This window comes from Phragmites australis, chromosome 8 (assembly GCF_958298935.1).
Source record: "Phragmites australis chromosome 8, lpPhrAust1.1, whole genome shotgun sequence".
Lineage (NCBI taxonomy): Eukaryota > Viridiplantae > Streptophyta > Magnoliopsida > Poales > Poaceae > Phragmites > Phragmites australis.
In genome coordinates this window covers 27,090,355-27,114,300 of record NC_084928.1, presented here as the reverse complement: position 1 = coordinate 27,114,300, position 23,946 = coordinate 27,090,355, and the positions used below count along the sequence as shown (strand labels likewise).

At 44.7% G+C, this 23,946-nt stretch overlaps 2 protein-coding genes across 2 annotated transcripts; both read left to right on the top strand.

Annotated features, from left to right (window-relative positions):
- Positions 1–2,727: 2,727 nt before the first annotated feature.
- Positions 2,728–3,854, top strand: LOC133926876 (uncharacterized). The gene has a single exon (XM_062373018.1). It carries the CDS (start codon positions 2,802–2,804, stop codon positions 3,477–3,479), a length of 678 nt encoding a protein of 225 aa, XP_062229002.1. The 5' UTR covers positions 2,728–2,801; the 3' UTR covers positions 3,480–3,854.
- Positions 3,855–22,155: 18,301 nt separating this feature from the next.
- LOC133925925 (uncharacterized) lies at positions 22,156–23,228 on the top strand. Its single transcript, XM_062371665.1, has one exon. The coding sequence runs from the start codon at positions 22,236–22,238 to the stop codon at positions 22,911–22,913; it is 678 nt and encodes a 225-aa protein (XP_062227649.1). The 5' UTR covers positions 22,156–22,235; the 3' UTR covers positions 22,914–23,228.
- The last annotated feature ends 718 nt before the right edge of the window (positions 23,229–23,946 follow it).

Sequence of the window (23,946 nt, the reverse complement as noted above, 5' to 3'; positions counted from 1 at the left end):
TTTCGTAAATCACATAAGCATCATATCGTGCAACCATATAGTACCAGAGGATATTTGTCATCATGTAAGAGTTGCAGGGGTAGGCCGACAGAAAATATGTTATATGTGGTTTTTAAACAAACCAAAAGTTACATGTGGGTTTTTGTATTTTTTCCAAGAGATAAATTGGTTTGTTAGCATGTCTCTGCGTAAACTCTCTCTCAAAACAAAACAAACCTGTCTCTATTGTGAGGCGCGAACGACGAGCTTTGGTTAATTAAGAAAAGACGAATTTGTTGAGGGTACATATTGTTTAGAAGTTTTCTAAATAGCAGCTGTTGAGGCTACGCATTGGTTAGAAGTTTTCTAGGCTTGCTTCTCACTTGCTATACAAAGTTTGCTTTTGGAGAGACCGGATTATAAGAAGTGGATTATAAAAATGGCCTGTTTGGTTTGGCTTTCAGTTTCTGAGGGGGAGAAGTCGGAAATAAGTCCAACCAAACGGACCTGAATCGCTGTCTTCTCCGGCTTTTAGCAGTGGTATTGTGTGGGCCATAATAAGCCATCATATGAGTTTGAAATATCTTTAAGTTTTCAAGCCTAAGGAATCTTCAATGTATATGTACCAACATATAGATGCTGAGCGGTGAAAACTACATTACTATATATGCCACCTAGCTATTTGCCTCGAGTTTAGTGCATGCTGAGCCCAGTCGCCTAGAGACAACTTGGGTCGCGTCGAAGACGTGCCACGGGAGCTTAGGTGACGGTGTGGCTCTGTAACAATCACCAGTTTTCCCCGTGGCAAGGCACCAGCATTCATCTAGTGATAGTAAAGAAAAGGAGTATGCATGAATGGACCAAAAGCTAGCTAATGATCAAAGTTAATTTGGGGACCAAAATCACATGGCCTCAAAAAAAAAGTCAAATATACATATGTCACTGATGACATATATAACATGAACGGATGAACCATGCACCTACGTCCATGTCGAATAATATCTGCAGTCCCCTGCTGCTAAAGGCAGTCAAAGAATCCATGGCTGCCGCGGCGCGATATCAGTTTCAGATGCTTCAGTTTTCGCATGTGACTTACCTATAGGCTTTGCGCACTTACTGCTCGTCCAAGTTGATAAGCTAGCCCAGGCTTTCTGATCGCGAGAAAATGACAGGAGAAATCACAGGCTGATAAGGTCATGTAATGGTATGATAAGTTGATAGCTTTTCTCAAAAGGAGCTTATGCTGAGAACTGAGCACTTACCGACCTATGACCGATCCTCTTCTCTTTTTTTCCCCAGAAGTTTCCGACAAATTGATGCAACCAAATGAGAGTTCTAGATATGATTACTGAAAGATTCTTGACAAAAGTTGACAATTTGCTGCAACGAAATTACTGACGCGTGATCCCTGCCGAGTTATCCACCTCATTTTCGATTTTACTATTTCTAATTTACAGGTTATTACTGTTCCTTCTCTCTAGCAAACTGATATGAAATTTCCTAACACCATAACTATATGGACAAAGAATGAAGGATAAGCAGATCCTCGTGGTTAATTCCTGAACACTATACAAGCGAACAATATATGCTATGTGCTCCTCTTTAATTTATGTGTTTAATTTATTTGCCTTAAGCGGTATGTGGATCCACTGAGGCCAGACAAACAATATCATCTGCTAGGAGCCTGGACATTCGAGACGTCTCTCAGGCGGCTGGGGCGATCGAGCTTCTCGTGAGCTGCTGTACTTTCCAGGCTGGGTATGCATGAGATGGAATCATGGCCATGGATGCCAACATCAGTGATGCCGAGAGCACAGAGCTCGATGATGGTGACCCTTCTACATGAATATTAAGTGTCAAACAAACCCAGCAGTAAGGAGAGAAATTTACGATCTAGAGTGGTAAGGAATTTTCATTTCAAAAGATTCTAACGCACGGCTATTCGAAAGAAGATAGGGATTTTTGCATGCGATTGAAAAATGAAAATTAGCAAAGTTTGTCTATTCATTTCAAAACGTTCTACCCATGCATGGCCTACTATAACAAATCGATACAAGGGATTAAAATTTCGAAGAAATTTTAGTAAAATTTTAGAAAATTTGAAAGAAAACGAAATATCTAATTTATAATTTTCTAGTGAAGCCCACATAGTAGAGGATGAAAAATAACCAAAATTTTAACGAAATTTTGTGAATTTCGGTTGTTTTGCCATGAAAAAAAATTATAAAATGAAATTGAAATCCGTGATAGATACTATATATATGCTTATATGTAGACACCCTAGTGATAATTTACATAAGCATTAACTGACGCCCAAGTACTGTGGCTCAGAATCCGCATATTATCGGCAGCTAAATCGTTCTTAATGGTAATCGCTTAATCTCGAGAACTGAAGCAACGTAACTGTGAACAAAATCTTACGATCACGCTTTTAACAGTAGCACGATCTATTCACACTTGGCCGCGATGCAATTTGCGAGATGTCAGGATCACCTTTTGCATACACGGGCCATTTTCGACCTTACTTGACGCCGTTTCCTACGCAGCATCACGTGCATGAGATCAAAAACCCGTCACAGATTCAAGCTGCCTCCTTGGTTGTAGTGGTGCACCACCTATCCACCACAAGTTACATGATCAAGTTGCACGTTACCTTTTTGACACATCGTGTGGTCAATTCCATACATGCTCGAATCACAAGCATCTATAAATAGCTCCCCATGCATGCATGCTGCTCGATCTCATACAAAGCAACAGTTAGCTTGCAATCTTAGCCCATCTTCACCAAGAATCACAAAGACACAGCTAGTGAGGTTCGATCCATGGCTCCCAACAGAGAGGCGTGCGCGGTCGCCATGGCCATGGCGGCGCCGTTCATTGCGAAGGCGAACAACATCGGCAACGCCACCACCGCAGGCAACGTCGAGAAGCGGCGCCGGACCTCGTCCGACGCCCTCCAGCGCACCGTGTCCGACGTCTCCTACGAGCTCCACCACCACCAGCACGGCGCCATGGAGAAGGAGGCCGACCAGCAGCAGAAGCAGCTGCTGAACCCCGTGCCGGAGGTGGAGGACGCCAAGTGCGAGTGCTGCGGTATGTCGGAGGAGTGCACCCCGGAGTACATCCGCGGCGTGCGCGGCCGGTTCTCGGGGCGGTGGGTCTGCGGGCTGTGCGCCGAGGCCGTGACGGAGGAGGCCGAGAAGAATGGCGGCAGGCGGGAGGAAGCGCTCCGGGTGCACATGGGCGTGTGCAAGAGGTTCAACGGCTTCGGGCGCACGCACCCGGTGCTGTTCCAGGCCGAGGCCATGAGGGAGATCCTCAGGCGGCGGGCCAAGCTCGGCCCCAGGTCCAGGTCAAGCATCAACCCCAGGGAGGTCAGGGCAGGCGCCGCGGCGGTGAAGGACGCCGCCGCAGCCGGCAGCGGCATCGCCCGCAGCTCTAGCTGCATGCCCTTCATCACCGACGAGTTCAACGACCGGGCGTCGATCAACAAAAACTGATTTGGTTGCATGATAACTATTTACACTAGTACTTAGCTTGCCTGATGCTCTAATAGATACTTCTTTTTTAGGCTAGGGGTGCATGCATGTTTACATGCCCTCGTAGCTTTTTTTTTGTTGCACTTCTAGCTTAGCTAGAACCTTGAGCAGCATTATGATCTAGTGGTGCTTAGTTTGTTCATGCAATCTGTTGCATGGAGAGGCTAGCCCTCAAGTGTGTTTCAGGGTGCAGTTCTTCCTACTACTTGGTCAGTGGATGGACACCCTTTGGTAGCACTAATTTCATCGTTGTTTGTGGATGCGGCTTTGTTTGGCGCTCTTGTGGTACGGTGCATCTTCACCAAAAATCATGAAGCACTAGCTAGTGACGTTCGATCCATGGCTTCCAGTAGAGAGGTGTGAGCAGTCACCATGGCCAGCGGTGCCGTTCATTGCGATGGCAAGGAACACCAGCAACTTTTGTGGGGATTTGACATGATTTGACCTCTGGCAGACTCTTTGAAAACCATGAATCATTAAATGAACAAACCCACCATACGGTGCCGAGAAATGAAATGTTGCTCTGGGCTTGCGACTCGAGGGTCTTTATAAACTTGAAGGCGGCGGTACTGTCTCCTAAAACCCTTTGCTTTCGCTTGAGCCAAGAAAGCTTTCTTCTTTCTCGTGTTTGATCATGGCATCCTCATTCTCTTCTAGGTCCAAAGATTTGAGAAATCCACTATTAGGACCACCATCGTCTTCGCCGCTAGGACCCTTGCCTCAATCACCCAAGTTGCCTCCACCCGCTCCACCTCATTTGCCAACGTAGTCACATTCATGCATTGAGCTCATCATCATCTCTTCCGACGAAGAGACAATGGAAGAAGAGATGGTCGGTGGACCTGCTACCACCAAGCCCGAGCAGCCGGGTGAGATTTTCATTATCGATCCCTTGGTTTCATGCCAAGAAAAGATAGGCTAGGGTCTTCTTGCGGAAGTGATTGTGGTAAACATCCAAATTGTATCCAAATTAATCAAATTGGTGATTTGTCCAATAAGATGAGGGCTAACACGTGCCCATCTATTGACGTGCCACGTGCTAACCCACATCATACAGCCACAATCGCAAACATAAATAATTGAAGAGAATGCAATTCCGGCAGTCCCGGTATGTGTTTATACCAAAGATAGGAACACATACCTACACAACAAGTCTCATCACATCCAGATATAACAAAGAGCATGCAGATTAAACATATTACAAATATTTAAAGTACTACATACTGAAATTTAAAAAAATGAGAGCCAATCAACAAGTTTGAGCTCTCAATATACAATAATTTAAGTGCTAGACTAGGCAAAATGCATCAAGTTTATAACCTAGCACATGAGTATTTCTACCCAGCAGAAATATAGACTAAAAAAGCAAAAGAGGTGATGTTGTATGCCCTAGGGGTGCAACATGCATAGATGCTTGCCTTGAGCTTCGACTTCGCAATCAACAGCCACACCATCTGGATCATCCTCGATCATGCCCACGTTGCTCTCCGCTCTTCATTCTCTAAAGAAAGAGCGCGTCCAATGCGATGAGCATGAGTGATATGCAATGAAATGTGATCCTTATGCTATGAAAATGCACATGAATGAATTGCACTAAGTAATGAACATGATAGCACAAGATTCATGCAAAGAAAAGATCATAAGCTTATGGTATAAATAATTAAGCGAAGTGCTGTCCTACTTTGCCAATTAGATCAAAAAGAGTACACTAACACCACTTATATTTAGAAAATACCTAACATGTCAACCCATATTTTTCCTGTATAGGGTTATACAATTAAAGATTTTTAGAAGTGGTCTCAACCCTAAATCATTTTATTTATTTTGGTACAATTTTTAGAAGTTAACAATGTGATACTAAACATGTGCTAAAACAATGGGCCAAACTGCTCTAACATGATGGCCACTATTTTTCCTAGAAATTAATCTATTTATCAAGATTAATGGAACTAAATTCATTATTTTTGGAGCAAGCAAGATTGGACACAATTGAATCAATTCAGGAATAAAAATATAATTCTCATGAGTACTAACAATTTTATACAGCAGGGCATGAACATACAAAGCTAGAAAAACTGGTTTCATAATTTTTGGAGCTATATTCTATTTTATATGCATTTTTGAAGTTTTCAGCCAATTAATACATGGTACACAAATTCATTTTCCATTTTCTGATTTTCACCCGGTTAAAAACACAGTGCTGGAGTTTTGGTCCAGAGTAAGACTAACTACTATGAACGACAGTAGGACCACGGCCTAGCTGCTTGGTCAAAAAGCTTGACCGGGCTGGCCTCGCCGACACACGCAGAGAAAACACTGCAGCCCAGCATGATGCTGGCAAACGGAGGTGTTGCCCAGTGAACCGAGGACACCAGCAACTCCAGTGGGTGATGGGAAAACTTTCTGGGCAGCTCACGATAGGTGATCCTGGCCGGAGTACGGCTAGCGGCGAGCACGATGGCCTGGCGGCCTTCGGCCCTTGTGAAAGACCAATTCCATCACTAGGCAACCCTTGAACAAACATGTGCAAAATGTTTAGTGGAACATGGGTAAGCTCACCGTGCACTCAGACGATGGGGAATGGGCTTCTTCGATGGCTCGACGGTGAAGGGGTGGAGATGGTCGGAGATGAATAAGAAGGCAGCAGGGCTCGGGAATCCGGCAGGGGAGATGGCAGAACCTAGGCCAAACGCGTAGGAACAGCTTTGGCTATCATCCCTCCTCGTGCTCCTTCACTTGAGCTTGCCGAATGTTGCCTATTTCCTCAGGATCACCTGTGTAGAGGCATACAATGGCGGCACACTGTGCTTTGTGGAGCTCGGCAAAGAGGAGAATGAGGGGAAAAGAGAGTGAGAGTAGGAGGAGGGAAGGGGATAAGGTGGCTTGGGTTGAGGCTAGGGCGCAGAGCACCCATAGCTGGCAACCGGCGGCAACCACACAGCATCGAGCTTCTCTGCAGCCATCGGGAGGGAGAGAAGCGTCGCTGACGAATGGATCCTGTGATAATTCGAGCAGAGGTAACATTTTCTCCTCGCTCCCTCTCCCTCTCTTTCTCTCTCTCTACGCTAAACAGTGCTAAATGCCTCAAAAATTCACTAAACTTTTTCTATTGGTTCTACAATTCACAAGGAATCTGTTTTAACAGATTTCACCTCAATATCTTGTATATATTTCAAAATAAAATTATCCAAAAAGGGCTACTTTTGAATCTTCTAGAAATCTTTGAGTCATTAAATAAATTCCCAGAAGTCTAGGAAAATTCTCTAGTATTCATCTCACATGATAGATTAATTTCTAAAATTATTTTTAGCCCTAAGTTACGTGGTGAAAAAGTAGGTTCCTTCGTAAAGCTCATTTAAATTGCACCTTTAACAATTCTTGTGATATTCTCTTTTAAATTGAAATGAATTCAAGTCAATTCAAACTTGCACATCCTTCAAACAAATGCTCATGAATGCTTATGAAATGCATGCAAGCATGAACATGTATGAAATTGGGGTGTGACAGAGATGCAACAGGAACAAGCCCTGGAAGTGGAGAAGGAGAAGAGGGGGTGGGGGGACCTCTAGATCAACTGCTCCTGTGGGAGGAACCTGAAGCATAGACTCTTCTACTTGGATCCTTTTTCTTTTTCTCTTATTTTCTTATGCCGAGTTGTCTGAAGAACTTGAATTTGGGGTGTAATTATGCCTAAATAGCATGTTTTGAATGTAAAGCATTTTTGGCTCATCATTTAATGATGAAGAATTTTACTAAAAACTTTCATAGAACATTTGTTCTCTTTCTTACCCGAGTACTTGTATTTCTCACCAAGTCGGGTCCTTCCTGATTGAGAAGAGCACGTTCGATCGTATAGGAGCCTAAAACAAGGTCAGATTCTTCTTCGAGTAAGAGAAACATTGTCAGTTCCCACATGACCGGGACCTACCTTAGTCATAATGATGCTTGATTACTGACTCCTTCACATTTTTCTCCTCAAATGGTATCGCATTAAATGCACATAGCTTTTTGAGGAGTTGAGGCACCAGTTCATGGCTTCTGAAGGAAGGCGGATCGCAATTACTGCCCCACGATCTGCATGTCTCTTTTGAAACAGAAAAAATCTTAATGTCGGGGAAGGAGTTGTTACCTCTTCTTTTCCCTTTTAATCGTGTGCCATAGACGACAATTTTTCTTTTAAGCCTAATCCTCTTGCGCCTAAAAACACCATCCTCTACCTTACAAAAACCCCTTCATTTTGATTGGCTTTCATGGCTACCGCCAGTGATGGGTGGTAGAAGTTTGAGATAAACCAGGCTCGCCTAAACAAGTTGGCAGGTGAGGGTCTTCTACCACCCCCCCCCCATAGCCTAATCCCATGGAGAGGGTAGAGGGAGAGGTGGTCCCCACCCTGAACATCGACGAAGTCATGGTGTTCGAGGATTTTGCGTACTATGGTCTTCAACTCTTGACGTCCGACTTCCTCATGGAAGCCCTCGGCTATTACGGCATATGCCTAATTTACCTCACCCCCAACTCCATCACCATGATGAGCGTATTCGTTCATTTGTGTGAGGGGTTTGTTAGGGTGAAACATGTGCTAGAGGTCTTCCGGTACTTCTACCAACTGAAGAACTTTTCCAACAAAGTTCCTGGTTCTACCAGATTTGCTCTCCAGCTGGGAGATTTAAGAAATTACATCCCCTTCTCACCCAAGACCTCTTGGTTAGGGTGGCATTTGCTTTAGTTCTACTCCAGTGTGAGATCAAGTGGAACCTAGAGTATTGGAACCTTGTGGCGGTGAGGAATTTGTGCTAGAACTTGAAGGTCTGGGTCACTCATGACAACCTAATCATCCTAAACAAGATCAAGGACCTGAGTGATTGGGGGCTGAACGCCTGGGATGCGATGCTTGACTTCATTCAGCATTGCCTCATTCCCCTCAAAGCTAGGGAACACCCGGATTGGGAGTATCATGTCTCCTTTGACCCCACTCGTAAGACATTAGATAGTAAGTCATCGTCCGAGTACCTCATGTCTAGTCTTTTTCTTTACTTTGTTTTTTTTTTTGACAGAGTTTTCTTCCTGGGTTCAGTTTTGTCCAGAGATGTCGGACCAGTACCTAGGGGAACGCCTAGACTCCCTAAGCGCTCTCCGACATGGCTCCAAATGTTTGAGATGGGGAAATCCTGGCACGATGAATTATGGTACGACACCTTCCCTTATGAACTATCATGAGATTCAGTAACTAAGTACCAGTCCTTCAAATTTATCTTTATAGGCTCTATCCTGTACTCCGTCATCAAGGGCTGGAACCACCAAAGCCACTAGGCAATCAAGCTAGGAAATCACAGTCATTCACTTGTCCCCAAGTCCTGACAAGCAACGCTCGCTGAAGTGCTTGAAGAAGGCGATCACTTGTCATTTGGGGCAGACTGACCAAGGTTGTTCCATGGTCTCTCCTGATGACCCTGTGCCTCAAACTATCTTGGGGGCCTAGGTGCTGATCAGGTGGAGGCAGATTGGTCCACAGGTGCCCCTTCCCCTATTGAGTAGGGGACACACCCATGGACCAGGCACTATAATCGATGGCACCAGCTCTGAGCCAGGGGGCCAGGTGTAATCTACAGGAGGTAGGACAAATGTCGAATCCTTGAGCACTCTGTCCATATGAGGGGATGACCTTGAGGTCGGTCTTGTTGAGGAGGGTAGCGGTTTTGGTAGCATCTTGGAAGAGTCACGTTTGCTTTTGGGGATACAACCCCAATTGGTCCTCAACTGTCTCAGCTACATGCATCACTGAATTAGATTCACCTTAATGAATGCATTTTTACCTATATGGGTTTTGCCTTTTAGCCTCATGCTCGCAGTCAGATATCGTGGGGTGTTGACTTCCTCAGTGCTAGCCACCAATCCTGTGGCAGGGGATCCATGTGAGACTCCTTCAGGAGACTCCATTCCTCTACCGGTCGGAGGAGGCCTTCCGTCTGAGGAAAGGCTTGGGGCGATGAGGTCGTTGCAATGGTGGCCAAGTTGTCTAGAGAGCCTAGTGCTTAGGAGGATGTAGCTGCCAACCAATCCACAAGAGGCGTAATCACAGCCCCTAGGTCATCTGGGGCACAAAGAGTAACTGCTATCGACCCCGAGGTAAGCCTTGAGCGAAGATTCCTACTTGGTTAATCATCATGTGTGATGACACTCATTCATTCCAACTCATGGATATCGTCTCCAGTTTCGAGCACTAGCACGAGCGCCCACTTGCGTGCCTTCGCTTGGAGTCCGTGCGAGAGATCGAGTGGATCTCTTCTGAGGGTCGGGCAAAAGCTAGTGCATCATAGGAGGAGATATCGAGTAAGCATAAATGTGCTTTTATGTACTGTTTCATGCTTGAATGAGGTCATAGGAAAAGCCCCTTTGTGTTTATTAGGGCTTAAGGCCAAGTTGTAGTGGCCGAAGGAGTCAGAAGCATCAGCCAAAGCAGACTTAGAGATCCTGCTGAACCAGTTGGAGGTTGTGGTGCCTTTCGTGAGGAAGACCTTCTCATTTTTCAACCGCATCCTTTAGAAGGTTGGCAAGTCGGTTGTCACATCCCAAAAATTGTGCATATTCATATTAATATGCATTTCATAAGCATTCATGAGCATTTTGATGAATTATGTGCATGTTTGAATCGATTTGAATTCAACTGAATTAAAAAGAGAAAATCACATGAAATTATAAAAAAATCCTAATAAATAGAGCATTATAAAGGCACTCACCTTTACATGAGCGGAATATTAGTGATTTTTCTATACTTTTGGGAATTTATTTGATACCTTAAAATTACTAGACGTTATAAAAGTAGCATAATTTGGGAAATTTTAATTTGAATTCTACATGGGCTATTAAGATGAATCCTTTTCAAATGGGTTCTTCATGAATTGTAGAAGCTACACAAAAAGTTCAAGAATTTTGGAGTTCTCTAGCACTTCTGTTTGAGCAGAGAGAGAGAGAATGGAGCTTTTGTTCTTTCCTTGATCGGTCCCACCGGTCAACCGCTTCTCCCTTCTCAACTGTTGCCTGGGCAAAACTTGGCCGCCGCATGGCCGGTGCTCCCTGGCCAGCGCCCATGCCGGCCAGCCATGACCCGTCACCCTCGGCCTTATCCCCTCTCATCCTTCTGCTCCCACTCTCGCACTCCCTCACTCCCTCTCCTCACCGAGCCGAGCCACAACCCAGAGCACCGCCGGGCAGCAGCAGTGCCGCAGGCTGAATTCCCCAAAGCACGAGCCCGGTCCCGAGCCGTAGGGAGAAGAGAGGGAGGTCATGTGACGTTCCTACAACCGGATCCCGTCGAAACTCTGGTCAACCGAGGCGCGCACTCGTCTTCTTCCCCAACTCCAAGTTTGCCACCTCTGTTCAGTGTGCGCCACCCCGAATCCGGAGTGCCACTGTCATTCCCATCGAGCCTGCACCCTAGAGGCAGTAAGGAAGGTCGCACAGAGCTTCCCTGTCGGATACCTGACCGAATCAAGCTTCCGGCCACCTTCTTCTCGAACGCTGGCCACCTCCTCCACCACCTCGCCGTCGACACCCCACTGTAGTCCACCTCCCAGCAATTCTAGAACACGGTGAGCTTCCACCCCACTCGTGCATGCTCCTGCGCCCTGCGCTCACCGCCGGCCACCGTTTAGCTGAGCCCACTAGCTGGGACCTGCTCATAATAGTTTGCCATCGCTCACTGGTGCTGCCGCCATCATCGCACTACCGGAGACGGCTTCTTTGCCGAGTGTCCCAGACTTTGCCGTGTACTTTTTATCGGGCACTCGGCAAAGAGGCTCTTTGCCGAGTGCCAGAGAGAAAGAACTCGGCAAACATCTGGCACTCGGCAAAGAGGCTCTTTGCCGAGTGCCACAGATAAAGAACTCGGCAAAGAGGCAATTTGCCGAGTGTCATTTTTTGACACTCGGCAAACCCTATTTTTTCACTTTTGAGCAAGTTCGTGGAGGCTATTTGCCGAGTGCCAGAGAAAAAGAACTCGGCAAAGAGGCTCCTTTGCCGAGTGTCATTTTTTGACACTCGGCAAACCCTAATTGTTTTTTCACTTTTGACCTCCAAACTTTTTCTGCAGTCCTCATACAATACCTGGTACTCCATGTTCCAATGTGGCACATTTCTCGGACTTTTTCTATATTTCTTTAATTTATTTCAATTAATTGAATTTTCTTGGATAATTCAAATTATAACTGCTAGTCATTCGAATAATGAAAAAAAATGAATGGAAAAATGATATTCATGTTATTTAGTATAATGTGAGGCCGTATCCAGGAACAGACCACAAATTGCGAACATCTTGTTCACGAAACATGACCATGAACTTGCGGGCGAGTTGTTTTTAAATTGTATAAAAAGCAAACGAAGTCCGAAAATCATGAAACTTGTCAAGATGTAATGATATCATATGTGGAGGCTGTGATAAAAATTTGAGAAGGTTTTGCACAAGTTGTCACGTACGATGCTTGTAACCGTTGCAAACCGAAGAAGTTTATCCAGGTTTCTTCGGAGATTCTTCGGTTTGCTTGGGAGGAAAGGGTATGGACATACGACCGAGCTACAAAGAAAAACTTCAAAATGCATATTTGGTACCACTACTCCCTGCATGACTTCCTGGCGTATGGGATATTCTGCGCCTGGTGTGTTCACGGGAAGTTCTCATGCCCAGTATGCAAGGAAGGTCTGAGGTTCATTTGGTTGCAGAAGGGTGGCAAGTATTCATCGTTCGACAAACATCGGCAATTCCTCCCTCTTGACCATGCATTCAGACGAGACATCAAGAACTTTACGAAAGGTGTCGTAGTGACAGACCCTGCACCACCGATAATGACTAGTGCCACGGTTCGTGAACAGATAGATGGTCTCGAGGTCAATCTAGAAGGTGGTTTTGTGGGATATGGTGAGCAACATATGTGGACTCATAAGTCGGGCTTGACTCGGCTCCCCTATTTTGATGACCTTCTCCTTCCACACAACATTGATGTAATGCACACTGAAAAGAATGTTGCCGAGGCACTTTGGGCAACAATCATGGACATTCCTGACAAGTCAAAGGACAACGTTAAGGCTAGAGTGGATCTGGCAACGATATGCGATAGACCAAACCAACATATGAAGCCTCCTAGTCGCGGCAAGACATGGAGAAGGCCTAAGGCCGATTTTGTCTTGAGCAAGCCCCAAAGGAGGGAAGTACTAGAATGGATCCAGACGTTAATGTTCCCTGATGGGTATGCAGCTAATCTGAGGAGGGGAGTGAACTTATCTACTATGCGAGTCTTAGGGATGAAGAGTCATGACTACCACATATGGATTGAGCGGCTTCTTCCGGCGATGGTTCGAGGCTATGTCCCTGAGCATGTCTGGCTAGTGCTGGCAGAGTTGAGCTATTTCTTTCGCCAGCTTTATGCCAAGGAGTTATCTCGGACCGTGATTGCTGACTTGGAAAGAATGGCACCTGTGTTGCTCTGTAAGTTGGAGAAGATCTTTCCACCCGGCTTCTTCAATCCGATGCAGCATTTGATTTTGCACCTCCCGTACGAGGCACGAATGGGGGGGCCCGTGCAGGGCCGTTGGTGCTATCCAATCGAGAGATGTCTAAAGGTTCTTCGAAAGAAATGTAGAAATAAATGCAAAATCGAGGCTTCCATTGCAGAGGCATACATTCTGGAGGAGGTGGCGAACTTCACAACAACATACTATGGTGACAACCTCCCTAGCGTGCATAATCCACCCCCTCGTTACAATGCTGGCGAAAATGAATCGAACCTCAGCCTTTTCCGAGGCCAACTCGGAAGCGCAAGTGCATCGACCCCCAAGACCTTGAATCATGAAGAGTGGCGCCATATCATGCTATACGTGTTGACCAACCTTGACGAAGTGGCACCGTACATGCAGTAAGTTCTCAACGAACTTGTTAAATACGCCGTCACTATTCTGCATCCAACCCCCTTGTTTCTCGTTGGTACAGGGAATTTCTTCATGAATTCTGGCGTCAATCAAGGGATCCTACCCCGCAGCAGGTAGATACCCTTCTTAGACAGGGTGCGGGAAATGGAATGCCCGATTTCATTTCTTGGTTCAAACGGAAGGTACCGTCCAATTTAGCTCGTACGTAGTTTGACATTCCAAGTTACTCGTACGTGCGAATAATATAACGATGTATCCTGCTTGAGCTTGCAGGGCCAGAGGGATGCGTCTATGTGTGCCGAGTTGAGACAGGTTGCCGATGGCTTTGCCTATAGGGTCAGGTCATTTTCTGGTTATGACGTGAATGGATATCGCTTTCGCACAACAAGCTACGAGCAGAGTCGGCCCAATCGAAGAACCACAAGTTCCGGAGTTTTTACGCCCGGCGTTGATGAGGTCGAGTATTATGGAAGAATTGAAGAAATATACGAACTCAAGTTTCATGGTTCCAAACCTTTTAATCCCGTCATATTTAAATGCCATTGGTTTGATCCTGAAGTAACGAGACGGACATATTGTAATCTTGGGCTAGTCGAAATTCGACAGGATTCCGTCTTACCAGGAGACGATGTCTATATTGTGGCCCAACAGGCCACGCAAGTTTATTATCTCCCATATGCGTGTCAAACCATAAGGCATCTTAAGGGTTGGGATATTGTGCACAGGGTATCGCCACACGGTAAAGTGCCTGTCCCAAACGATGAAGATTACAACTTAGACCCAAACACATATGACGGAGAGTTCTTTCAAGAAGAGGGACTAGAAGGGAGGTTTGAGATAGACTTAACCGAAGCGATCGGAATGGAAGTAGACAATGAAACGGTTATTGAAGAGGACGTTGGAGATGAGGTGCAAAATGTGAAGGACTTACAAATGCTTGAGCGATTACATTTAGACAATGACAATGGCAACATTGCTCATTCGGATAGTGTTGATTATTTCGACATGATTGATAGTGATGATGAGACTTATGATCCAGCTAATCCCGATCATGAAGATTATTTCTAATACATGTAATACTATGTTATTTTTTAATTACGTTTTGTTTATTTTGCATCTCTTTCTAAGTACTTCTTGTTTATCTGTGCTTATTGGTTTACTCTTTTTAATTGCAGGTGATTGAACAAAGATGGTGGGCGGTGGGATGAGGAAGCTAACGTCCTTGTACCGAAGGACAAGGAGGAGCAGCTGCAGGAGGGAGTCGTCGCCTGCCGCCCCGTCGCGTGAGGAGGAGGAGGAGGAGCAGGTGCCCCAGGAGGACGCCGAGGAGGCGCAGGAGGACGCGCAGGAGGAGGCGACAGCAGGGGGTTCCGCTTCCTCTAGTTCGTCGAGCGTCTACTTGCGAGGTCCCGCGAGCCTCCCTCAGCGACCGATACCTCGTGAGAGACGCCCGCTGATTCGACCCGAGGGGGAAAAGTAAGTAACTTTAGATGTTATCACTACTTTATATGATATGTTGAATATCAAAATAGAAATTGGACGATTGTTAATCACTTGGGCAGGAACTGGACGATTGTGGCGAGTGGAGGTGCTCACACACGCCAAGTCAATGGCATCCTCGGTCTTCTGTGCAAGGAGCACTTCCCTGGCCTGGTTGAGTACGCCGCCGCCCCCGATGCTGCAGATCGGGCCCGCAGGGTATTCAACAACAAGGCGGAGCGGGTGAAGCAAGAGCTGTGGGTAAGTCTTCCTCGCACTACATTGCTCAATACATCGTATTTATTGGACATTCTTGAAATAATGAATGGATACCTCGTGTTTGTATGCAGGATTTCTTTAGATGCCAGGACGGACATGAGGCCAGGGCGGATGCGGTGGCTACCAAATGCTGCAAAAAACTCGTCGTGGACATGCATTACGAGGCGCGTATCCAGGCCGTCGTAACTTACCACGGGACCGTCGTTGGAACGAAGGTCACCAAAAGGGACGCAAGAACCATGACGCTGACCCGGGACCAGTACCTGCAGGTAAATACAGAACATTAATACTGATTCCTTTTGAGATTAAGTAGGCTTAATTTCATCTTCTTATATGTCATGTACTTGATGGCCTGTAGATGATTCCTTATTGGTGCGCCGCGCATCCCCAGTGCTGGGAACAGATGGTGGACAAGTGGTGCTCACGTGAGTGGGAGGAGACGCACAACTTGTGCCGGGAGCGGCGTTTGATGATGCCAGGTGTAGCACACCATCAAGGCAGCCGCAACCTCAGCGGATACGCACAAACATGGGTACGCGAATTCATTTATTTATTCTAACGCTCAATTCTGCATGATTTCTAATCATCTTGCTATTTTTCTCGCAGTCGGCGTCACATGGTGGCCAGCCTTGCTCCATCTTCAAGGCATTTGCTATGGCCCACAAGGGCAAGGCGACGTCCGACGTCGACTACAACCCGGAGGACGGGCCCGAGGCGTACAGCAATGCGACCGTCCACAACCGCCTTAGTGAGTACACATCGATGGCAAGGGAGGTCCATGGGCCAGAGTACGATCCGAGCACCGAGGACCTTGATGGAGAAGTCGTCATGAGGGTGGGAGGAGGCAAGAAGCATGGGCGATACTGGATTGGCGACGGCGCAATCGACTCGGCCGCTACTCCCAGTCTCTCCCAGATTCGAGCAAGCAGCACGAGCACGAGCCCGGCCATACGACCTCGGAAGGACACTTCACACCACCGGGTGGAGGCACTCGAGGTTATTCCTGGTTTATTCGTCGTTCATTGGTTTTTTCATACCTTTCCTTTGCATTATTGTAACATTAGGGTGAATATATTGTAGGCCCAGCTGGAACAAGAGAGGAGGATACGGGAGCAAATGCAGGCGACGATGGAGGCCGAGCAGCGGAGGATGGTGGAGATTCTTCAGTACATGCAAAGTATTGGCGCCGCTACGGGTGTGGCTCCGCCACCTTCGCTATTCGCTCCACCTCCACCTCCACCTCCTCACTATTCTACTCCTGTGAGTATAAATGTTTTAGTTTGTATGTTCATGCTTACGGTCAAACCTAGTGGAGTATGAAAGTTTTATTCATGTATGGTATATATTTATCTTGTCTCACACATGCAATCTCTTCTCCTTTGTGCAGAATCAATCGGCGGCATCGAACGATCCTCATGCTTCAGCGAATCATTCACCAAATCAGTTTCATTGACCATCTTGGTGATGATACTTGTGGTTGTTAATGGTACTTCTATTTGCAATTATGGTTGTAGATGATGGAGCACTTGGATTACTTGTGAACTTATTTGTGATATATTGTGAGACATGTGATGTTTGTGATATATATGTGGTGTTGGTGATATATATGTGCTGTTGATGATATATATGTGATGTTGGTGATGTTTGTTATATATATATATCTGTTTGTTTAGATGGGATGTCAAAAACAAATAAAAAAGGCTGTTTTCAGCCACTTTGCCGAGTGCAATGGCCATGACACTCGGCAAAGTGACAACATGCTTTGCCGAGAGCCACGGTCCAGGCACTCGGCAAAGATGGCCTGTTTGCCGAGTGTCCTCCAGGTGGCACTCGGCACAGACGCCACCTTTGCCGAGTGTTTGATTCACTGGCGCTCGGCAAAGCGGAGGCCTTTGCCGAGTGTCAGATTAGCACTTGGCAAAGCCTTTGCCGAGTGCCCGATAAAGTGCACTCGGCAAAGAGGTCTTTGCCGACAAATTTTTTACCGAGCGCCCTTTGCCGAGTGTAGCACTCGGCAAAGCCTTTGCCGAGTGTATATCGTCCTTTGCCGCTGTCTCCGGTAGTGTCGGCCGGCCGTTCCCTTGCCGGATCAGCCGCCTCTGCGACCGCGTGCACGCTCTGGCAGTTCCGGCCAATGTCAAGCCCTGGTCCCACCTTCCAAGGGATGGCTAAATACGGCCCGGTGCAAAAAAAATAAAAAAATAAAATAGCACATTCGATTACTCAGATAAATCAGAAAAGGAGGAATCCAATTATTGTTACATTGTTTAAATTATTTGTACATTCTAAAATTCATAGAAAATAGATTATTGCTCCACATATTTCAAAGTAAATTTTTATCATAATCTACAGTATAAAATATTGACGCTCAGCTAAATTGCTTTTTAATTTATATATTACATTAATTTCCTTTAACTTTGTATAATTCACTATTAAATCATGGTTTGTTCAAAATTAGTGAATCCAGTACTAATAATCTTGTAAAATAGAGTAATTTTAGGGAAGAATATTAGCCAGCATGTTAGAAAAGAGTTGTGTGTGCGTGGCAAAGAGTTGTGTGTGTGAAATGAGATAGAGGAACGAGGGACCTAATGTGTGTCATGACACAGTGACACGTGATGTTACCCATAGCTGTGAGGGGGTTGGCTAGGAGAACCGAAGTGACTGGGCGGCCAGCCTCTCCAGCTACGAAGGTGTTGTTCCCTCTGGTGGGAGCAAGCGAGATTTCCTCTTAGGTCGGGTTAGTGGGGGCATCAGGATTGTCCTTGTTTCCTTGATCTCCGATTTCGAGGACATTGACCACATGATACTCCTCCTCATCCTCGAATGAGTACGAGGAAGATGCATCGAACTCGGTAAATCAGAGCTCGTCCTACGAGATGTTCTTGTCGGAGCCCTCGATTCCTCGATAACCCATGTTATCGGTAGTAGGGACGTACGGTGATATCGGATGGCCCGACCTCCCAATGCAATCTTTTGGGAGACCACCTAGAATGGTCAACTTAAAAGTCAGTCGGTCGTATATTGCCTTTAAAGATTGGTTGATCTCCTATAAGTTTATGGCCTGGCATAGATGTCGGGCAAAAATTGCTGAGGTATCCGGAATCCGAATCTGCCATGCCAGGTAGCATGATATCTTCTGATATCTACTTTGTTGCTCATATCCCCACAGACAACGCCAGCTATCGAGGATTTGATACTCAATCATGTATTATTTTGTGATATGAAAATAGGATAACTATGTAGCCCTAGAAGTATAACGCGCAAAGAGACACAGAGTTTATACAGGCTAGTCCCCCTCCCTTCCCGAGTTGGGTAACTGCCCTACGTCCTATTCTATCTTGATTATTTTTGGATCACATAGTACAAAAATGAAATGTAGGGTGTCTAACCCTAAGAAATAGGCAAATTATGTTGTGTCTAGGGCTCAAGACCTAATTGACTAGGGGATTGCTTCTGTCGTGGATCTTCGATGGGTATTGGTCTTTTACTCAATTAGTCTTGAGGGGTTTCACATCTTTGGAGATATAAATGCGTGACTTACTTGTGCTTTGATTGGCTCGATGTGAGATGAGATGCCTTGTGCGTGCTCCTCTTCCCGCCTTATAAAGTTAGTACTCTTGCATAACCTATCCGGACTCCTCCATACGTAATCTACTCGGATTGTGGAACATCTAAATATCTAAGATTCCTTCCCGAATAAGAGATAGTTTCTTAGTTTGAACTATCAGCTTCCTTATATTTTATCTCCATAACTTACTCTGTGGTGGCTACGGTCAGCCTCGTATCATGTAAGATAGATCATCATATATACCCCTTTAGAGATATACGGAATATATAGAATAATTATGTATCCTCATCAGCACGAATTGACCAAAAGCTAGCTAATGATCAAAGTTAATTTGGAAACCAAAATCACATGGCCTCCCAAAAAAAAGTCAACTATATATATGTCACTGATGACATATGTAACATGAACAGATGAACCACCGACGTCCATGTCGCATAATATCTACAGTCCCCTGCTGCTAAAGGCAGTCAAAGAATCCATGGCTGCCGCGGCGCGATATCAGTTTCAGATGCTTCAGTTTTCGCATGTGACCTACCTCTAGGCTTTCCGCACTTACTGCTCATCCAAGTTGCTAAGCTAGCCCAGGCTTTTCTGATCGCGAGAAAATGACAGGAGAAATCAAAGGCTGATAAGGTCATGCATGCATGGTATGATAAGTTGATAGCTTTTTCGATTTTACTATTTCTAATTTACAGGTCATTACTGTTCGTTCTCTCTAGCAAACTGATATGAAATTTCCTGAACACCATAACTATATGGACAAAGACCAATGAAGGATATGCAGCCGTGGTAAATTCCTAAATACTCCCTCATATCATAAATACTTGTAGTTTTTTTAGTTTTTACAGTGTTAGTTCAATTTTAAATATTATTTTTATTAGAATATAGTTCAATACTAAAAAAATATTTTCAGAGACCGCTGGTAACCCATTTCCAGAGGTGTTTAGTGCACCTGTCTCTGGTCGAAGGCCTGTGAAAATGGACGATTTCTACATGCACAGAAGAGACCGAATGTGGAAACCGATAATCATAGGCAGTTCACTTAAGGACGGCATGTGATAATCAATCTCGGAATCAACATTTTTTAACCTGAAAAAAAGCAAAAAAATTATCCCCACTAGGCACCTACAAAATTCATAATTTTTTATACAAAGTCGGATAAAGACAAACTTTATATTAAAATTGTATCCCTCGAAGTGATCTACAACTTTGTAGTTGAAAACTTTTTCATTTGAAGTTAATTAGATGTCAAAATAATCATTTGAAGTTTTAGACATACGAGATCAAAAGGAGTGCATATGCTATCTATTATTATCTTTACTCTTCTTGAAAAGATAGTAGGGGTCTTTGATCTTCTTTTTGTTGGTCTGGTTGGAGATGTTGGAGTTGATAGTATTCTTTTTCTTCTCCATCTTCTTGAATTGCTTGCATTAGTAGTCCTTGTTAACAATATCATATGCACTACTTTTGATCTCTTATAGCTGAAACTTTAAATAATTATTTGTACATTTAAATGATTTCAACCAAAAAAGTTTTCAGCTATAAAGTTGTAGATCTTGTCAAGGACTATAATTTTTATATAAAGTTTGTCTCCATTTAACTTCGTATGAAAAAAGTTATAATTTTTTTAAGATAAGATACTATTTATTACCCGAGTCGGTTTACATAAGGAAAAAAAAAGGTTATTTTTAGAGGTTGGGGTGATCATCCTATTATTAGAGGTGGTTCTCGTAAATAATCATCTAAAAAAATAATATTTTACACAGACGGTTTCTCATATTGTCCATCTCTAAAAATCGTATATTGCCTTAGATGCGGTTCACATAAGGAATCGTCTCTGAAAATATCCTTTACACAGACGGTTTCTTATATCACCCGTATCTGAAAATAGCTTAGACGGTTTGTCATACGAGCTGTTTATGGAAAGATACCACCCGAAAAATAGTTTTTAAGTAATGATTATAATATCCAATAAAATATAATATTATGATAATATTTTTCAAGATAAACTTACACACGTAATTTTTATATTTCTGAATTAAATATTTTGAAAGTTATTAACATTAAGTTTTAAATCAATTAGGTTTTCATCAAATCAACAAATATTTATGAATGAATGGAGTAATATATAGGAACATTATATGCTACTTGCTCCTCTTTATGTGTTTCCACAAAGTCCAGACACTTCACAATATCCGCCAGGAGCCCGGACATTCGAGACGTCTCTCCGGCGGCCGGGGCGATCGAGGTTCGCGTGAGCTGCTGTACTTTCCAGGCTGGGTATGCATGAGATGGAACCATGGACATGGATGTCAACATAAGTGTTGTCGAGAGCACAGAGTTCGATGATGGTGACCCGTGACCCTTCTACATGAATAAAATATTAAGTGTCAAACAAACCTGGCCAGCAGTAAGGAGAGAAATTTACGATCTAGTGATAAGGCATTGTCATTTCAAAATATTCTAACGCACGGCGATTCAAAAGAAGATAGGGAGTTTTTCAAGCGATTGAAAAATGAAAATTAGCAAAGTTTGTATATTCATTTCAAAAAGTTCTACGTATGCATGGTCTACTGTAACGAATCGAAACAATATACTTTCTCCTGTGGAAAATATATGTCGTTTTGACTAAGATCCTTTAAACTTTTAAGACTATGGTCAACTTTTTCTAAAATATTTAGTTTATAAATATAAAAAATAATATGAATAGATTTTAAAAAAAAATATTTTTATAATATTATATTTTTATTAGATTATATATATATATTAATAAAAGTATGGTTAAAATTGCACATCAAAGATAGTAAAAAATCAAAAACGATAAATATTTATAACCACCTGAGTATATATATGCTTATATGCAGACACCTAGTGATAATTTACATAAGCATTAACCTGTATGTATGGCTCAGAATCCGCATATCATGGCAGCTAAATCGATCTTAATTGTAGCCTCTTAATCGCGAGAACTGAAGCAACGTAACTGTGAACAAAATCTTGCGATCACGCTTTCAACAGTAGCATGATCAATTCACAATTGGCCGCGATGCAATTGGCGAGATTTCACGATCACCTTTTGCATACACCGGCCATTTTCGACTTGACGCCGTTTCCCACGCAGCATCACGTGCATGAGATCAAAAACCCGTCACAGATTCAAGCTGCCTCCCCAACTTGGCGAAAAGGTCTCTCAGGCAGCGCTTTCTACCAAATCTCGAGGTCACAATTTGCAGCCCATCTTGGTTGTAGTGGTGCACCACCTATCCACCACAAGTTACATGATCAAGTTGCACGTCACCTTTTTGACACATCGTGTGGCCAATGCTATGCATGCTCGAATCACAAGCATCTATAAATATATAGCTCATCCCCATGCATGCTGCTCGATCTCATACAAAGCAACAGTTAGCTTGCAATCTTAGCCCATCTTCACCAAGAATCACAAAGAGCTAGTTAGTGAGGTTCAATCCATGGCTCCCAGCAGAGAGGCGTGCGCGGTCGCCATGGCCATGGCGGCGCCGTTCATTGTGAAGGCGAACAACATCGGCAACGCCACCACCGCAGGCAACGTCGAGAAGCGGCGACGGACCTCGTCCGATGCCCTCCAGCGCACCGTGTCCGACGTCTCCTACGAGCTCCACCACCACCAGCATGGCGCCATGGAGAAGGAGGCCGACCAGCAGCAGCAGCAGCTGCTGCACCCCGTGCCGGAGGTGGAGGACGCCAAGTGCGAGTGCTGCGGTATGTCGGAGGAGTGCACCCCGGTGTACATCCGCGGCGTGCGCGGCCGGTTCTCGGGGCGGTGGGTCTGCGGGCTGTGCGCCGAGGCCGTGACGGAGGAGGCCGAGAAGAATGGCGGCAGGCGGGAGGAAGCGCTCCGGGTGCACATGGGCGTTTGCAAGAGGTTCAACGGCTTCGGGCGCACGCACCCGGTGCTGTTCCAGGCCGAGGCCATGAGGGAGATCCTCAGGCGGCGGGCCAAGCTCGGCCCCAGGTCCAGGTCCAGCATCAACCCCAGGGAGGTCAGGGCAGGCGCCGCGGCGGTGAAGGACGCCGCCGCAGCCGGCAGCGGCATCGCCCGCAGCTCCAGCTGCATGCCCTTCATCACCGACGAATTCAACGCCCGGGTATCGATCAACAAAAACTGATTTGGTTGGTCGATTGGTTTTGAGCATGATAACTATTTATACTAGTACTTAGCTTGCCTGATGCTCTAATAGAGACTTCTTTTTAGGCTAGGGGTGCATGCATTTTTACATGCCTTCGTGGCTGTTTTTTTTGTCCCACTTCTAGATTAGCTAGAACCTTGAGCAGCATTATGATCTAGTTGTGCTTAGTTTGTTCATGCAATCTGTTGCATGGACAGGCTAGCTCTCAAGTGTGTTTCAGGGTGCAGTTCTTCCTACTGCTTGGTCAGTGCATGGACACCCTTTGGTAGGTCTGATTTCATCGTTGTTTTTGGATGGGGCTTTGTTTGGCGCTCTCGTGGTACGGTGTATTTCCATCACAAGGGCGTTAAGAGATCAGCTCCATCTTATATAAGGCCCTGTTTGTATGGCTCCAGGCCAGCTCGCAACTTCATATCAGATATGAAGTTTATATATTAAAATAAAGTGATTTAAATATCTATTTTTAGTTTAAAATAAAAATAAGATGTCTTACCTAAATATTACTAAGTGTATATATAACTTCAACTCCACAAATTTTTAGAGCTAAAGATACCTAATTCCACAAGTTTTTGGAGTTAGAGCTCTGTCAAACAGTCTCTAAATTCCATGCTCTAATTTATTGTGTGGGTGGAGTATGTACTGAAGGATTAGGTACTCATGACCTTCTCAGCTGAAAATAAATGTAATGATGTGTACTTGTTGGTGCTTAACTAATTATTGTGTCTTAATTTGAATGTCTTATTCTAAATGTTTCGCTAGCAGATGAATTTTTGTTATGGGTACACTAGCAATATTCACCATGGTTAAAGAAAAGAGTTCCAAGAAAAACACAAGTAACAAAAAAGAGAGAAAGAACAAAGAAAAAAAGCAACAAATTACAGTAGAGACTCTACCCAGTTGCTAATTGTGGGAGTGTATGCTGGTTTTGCCCGATGGATAACCATGGTGAATTCATGTTTGAATTTGGCCCTGTAAGCTGCAACTGTTGGGGCTACTTTGACTGAAGATGAAG

Coding starts and splice junctions, on each gene's coding strand:
- LOC133926876 (XM_062373018.1), top strand. CDS start 2,802: ATGGCTCCCAACAGAGAGGCGTGCGCGGTCGCCATGGCCATGGCGGCG.
- LOC133925925 (XM_062371665.1), top strand. CDS start 22,236: ATGGCTCCCAGCAGAGAGGCGTGCGCGGTCGCCATGGCCATGGCGGCG.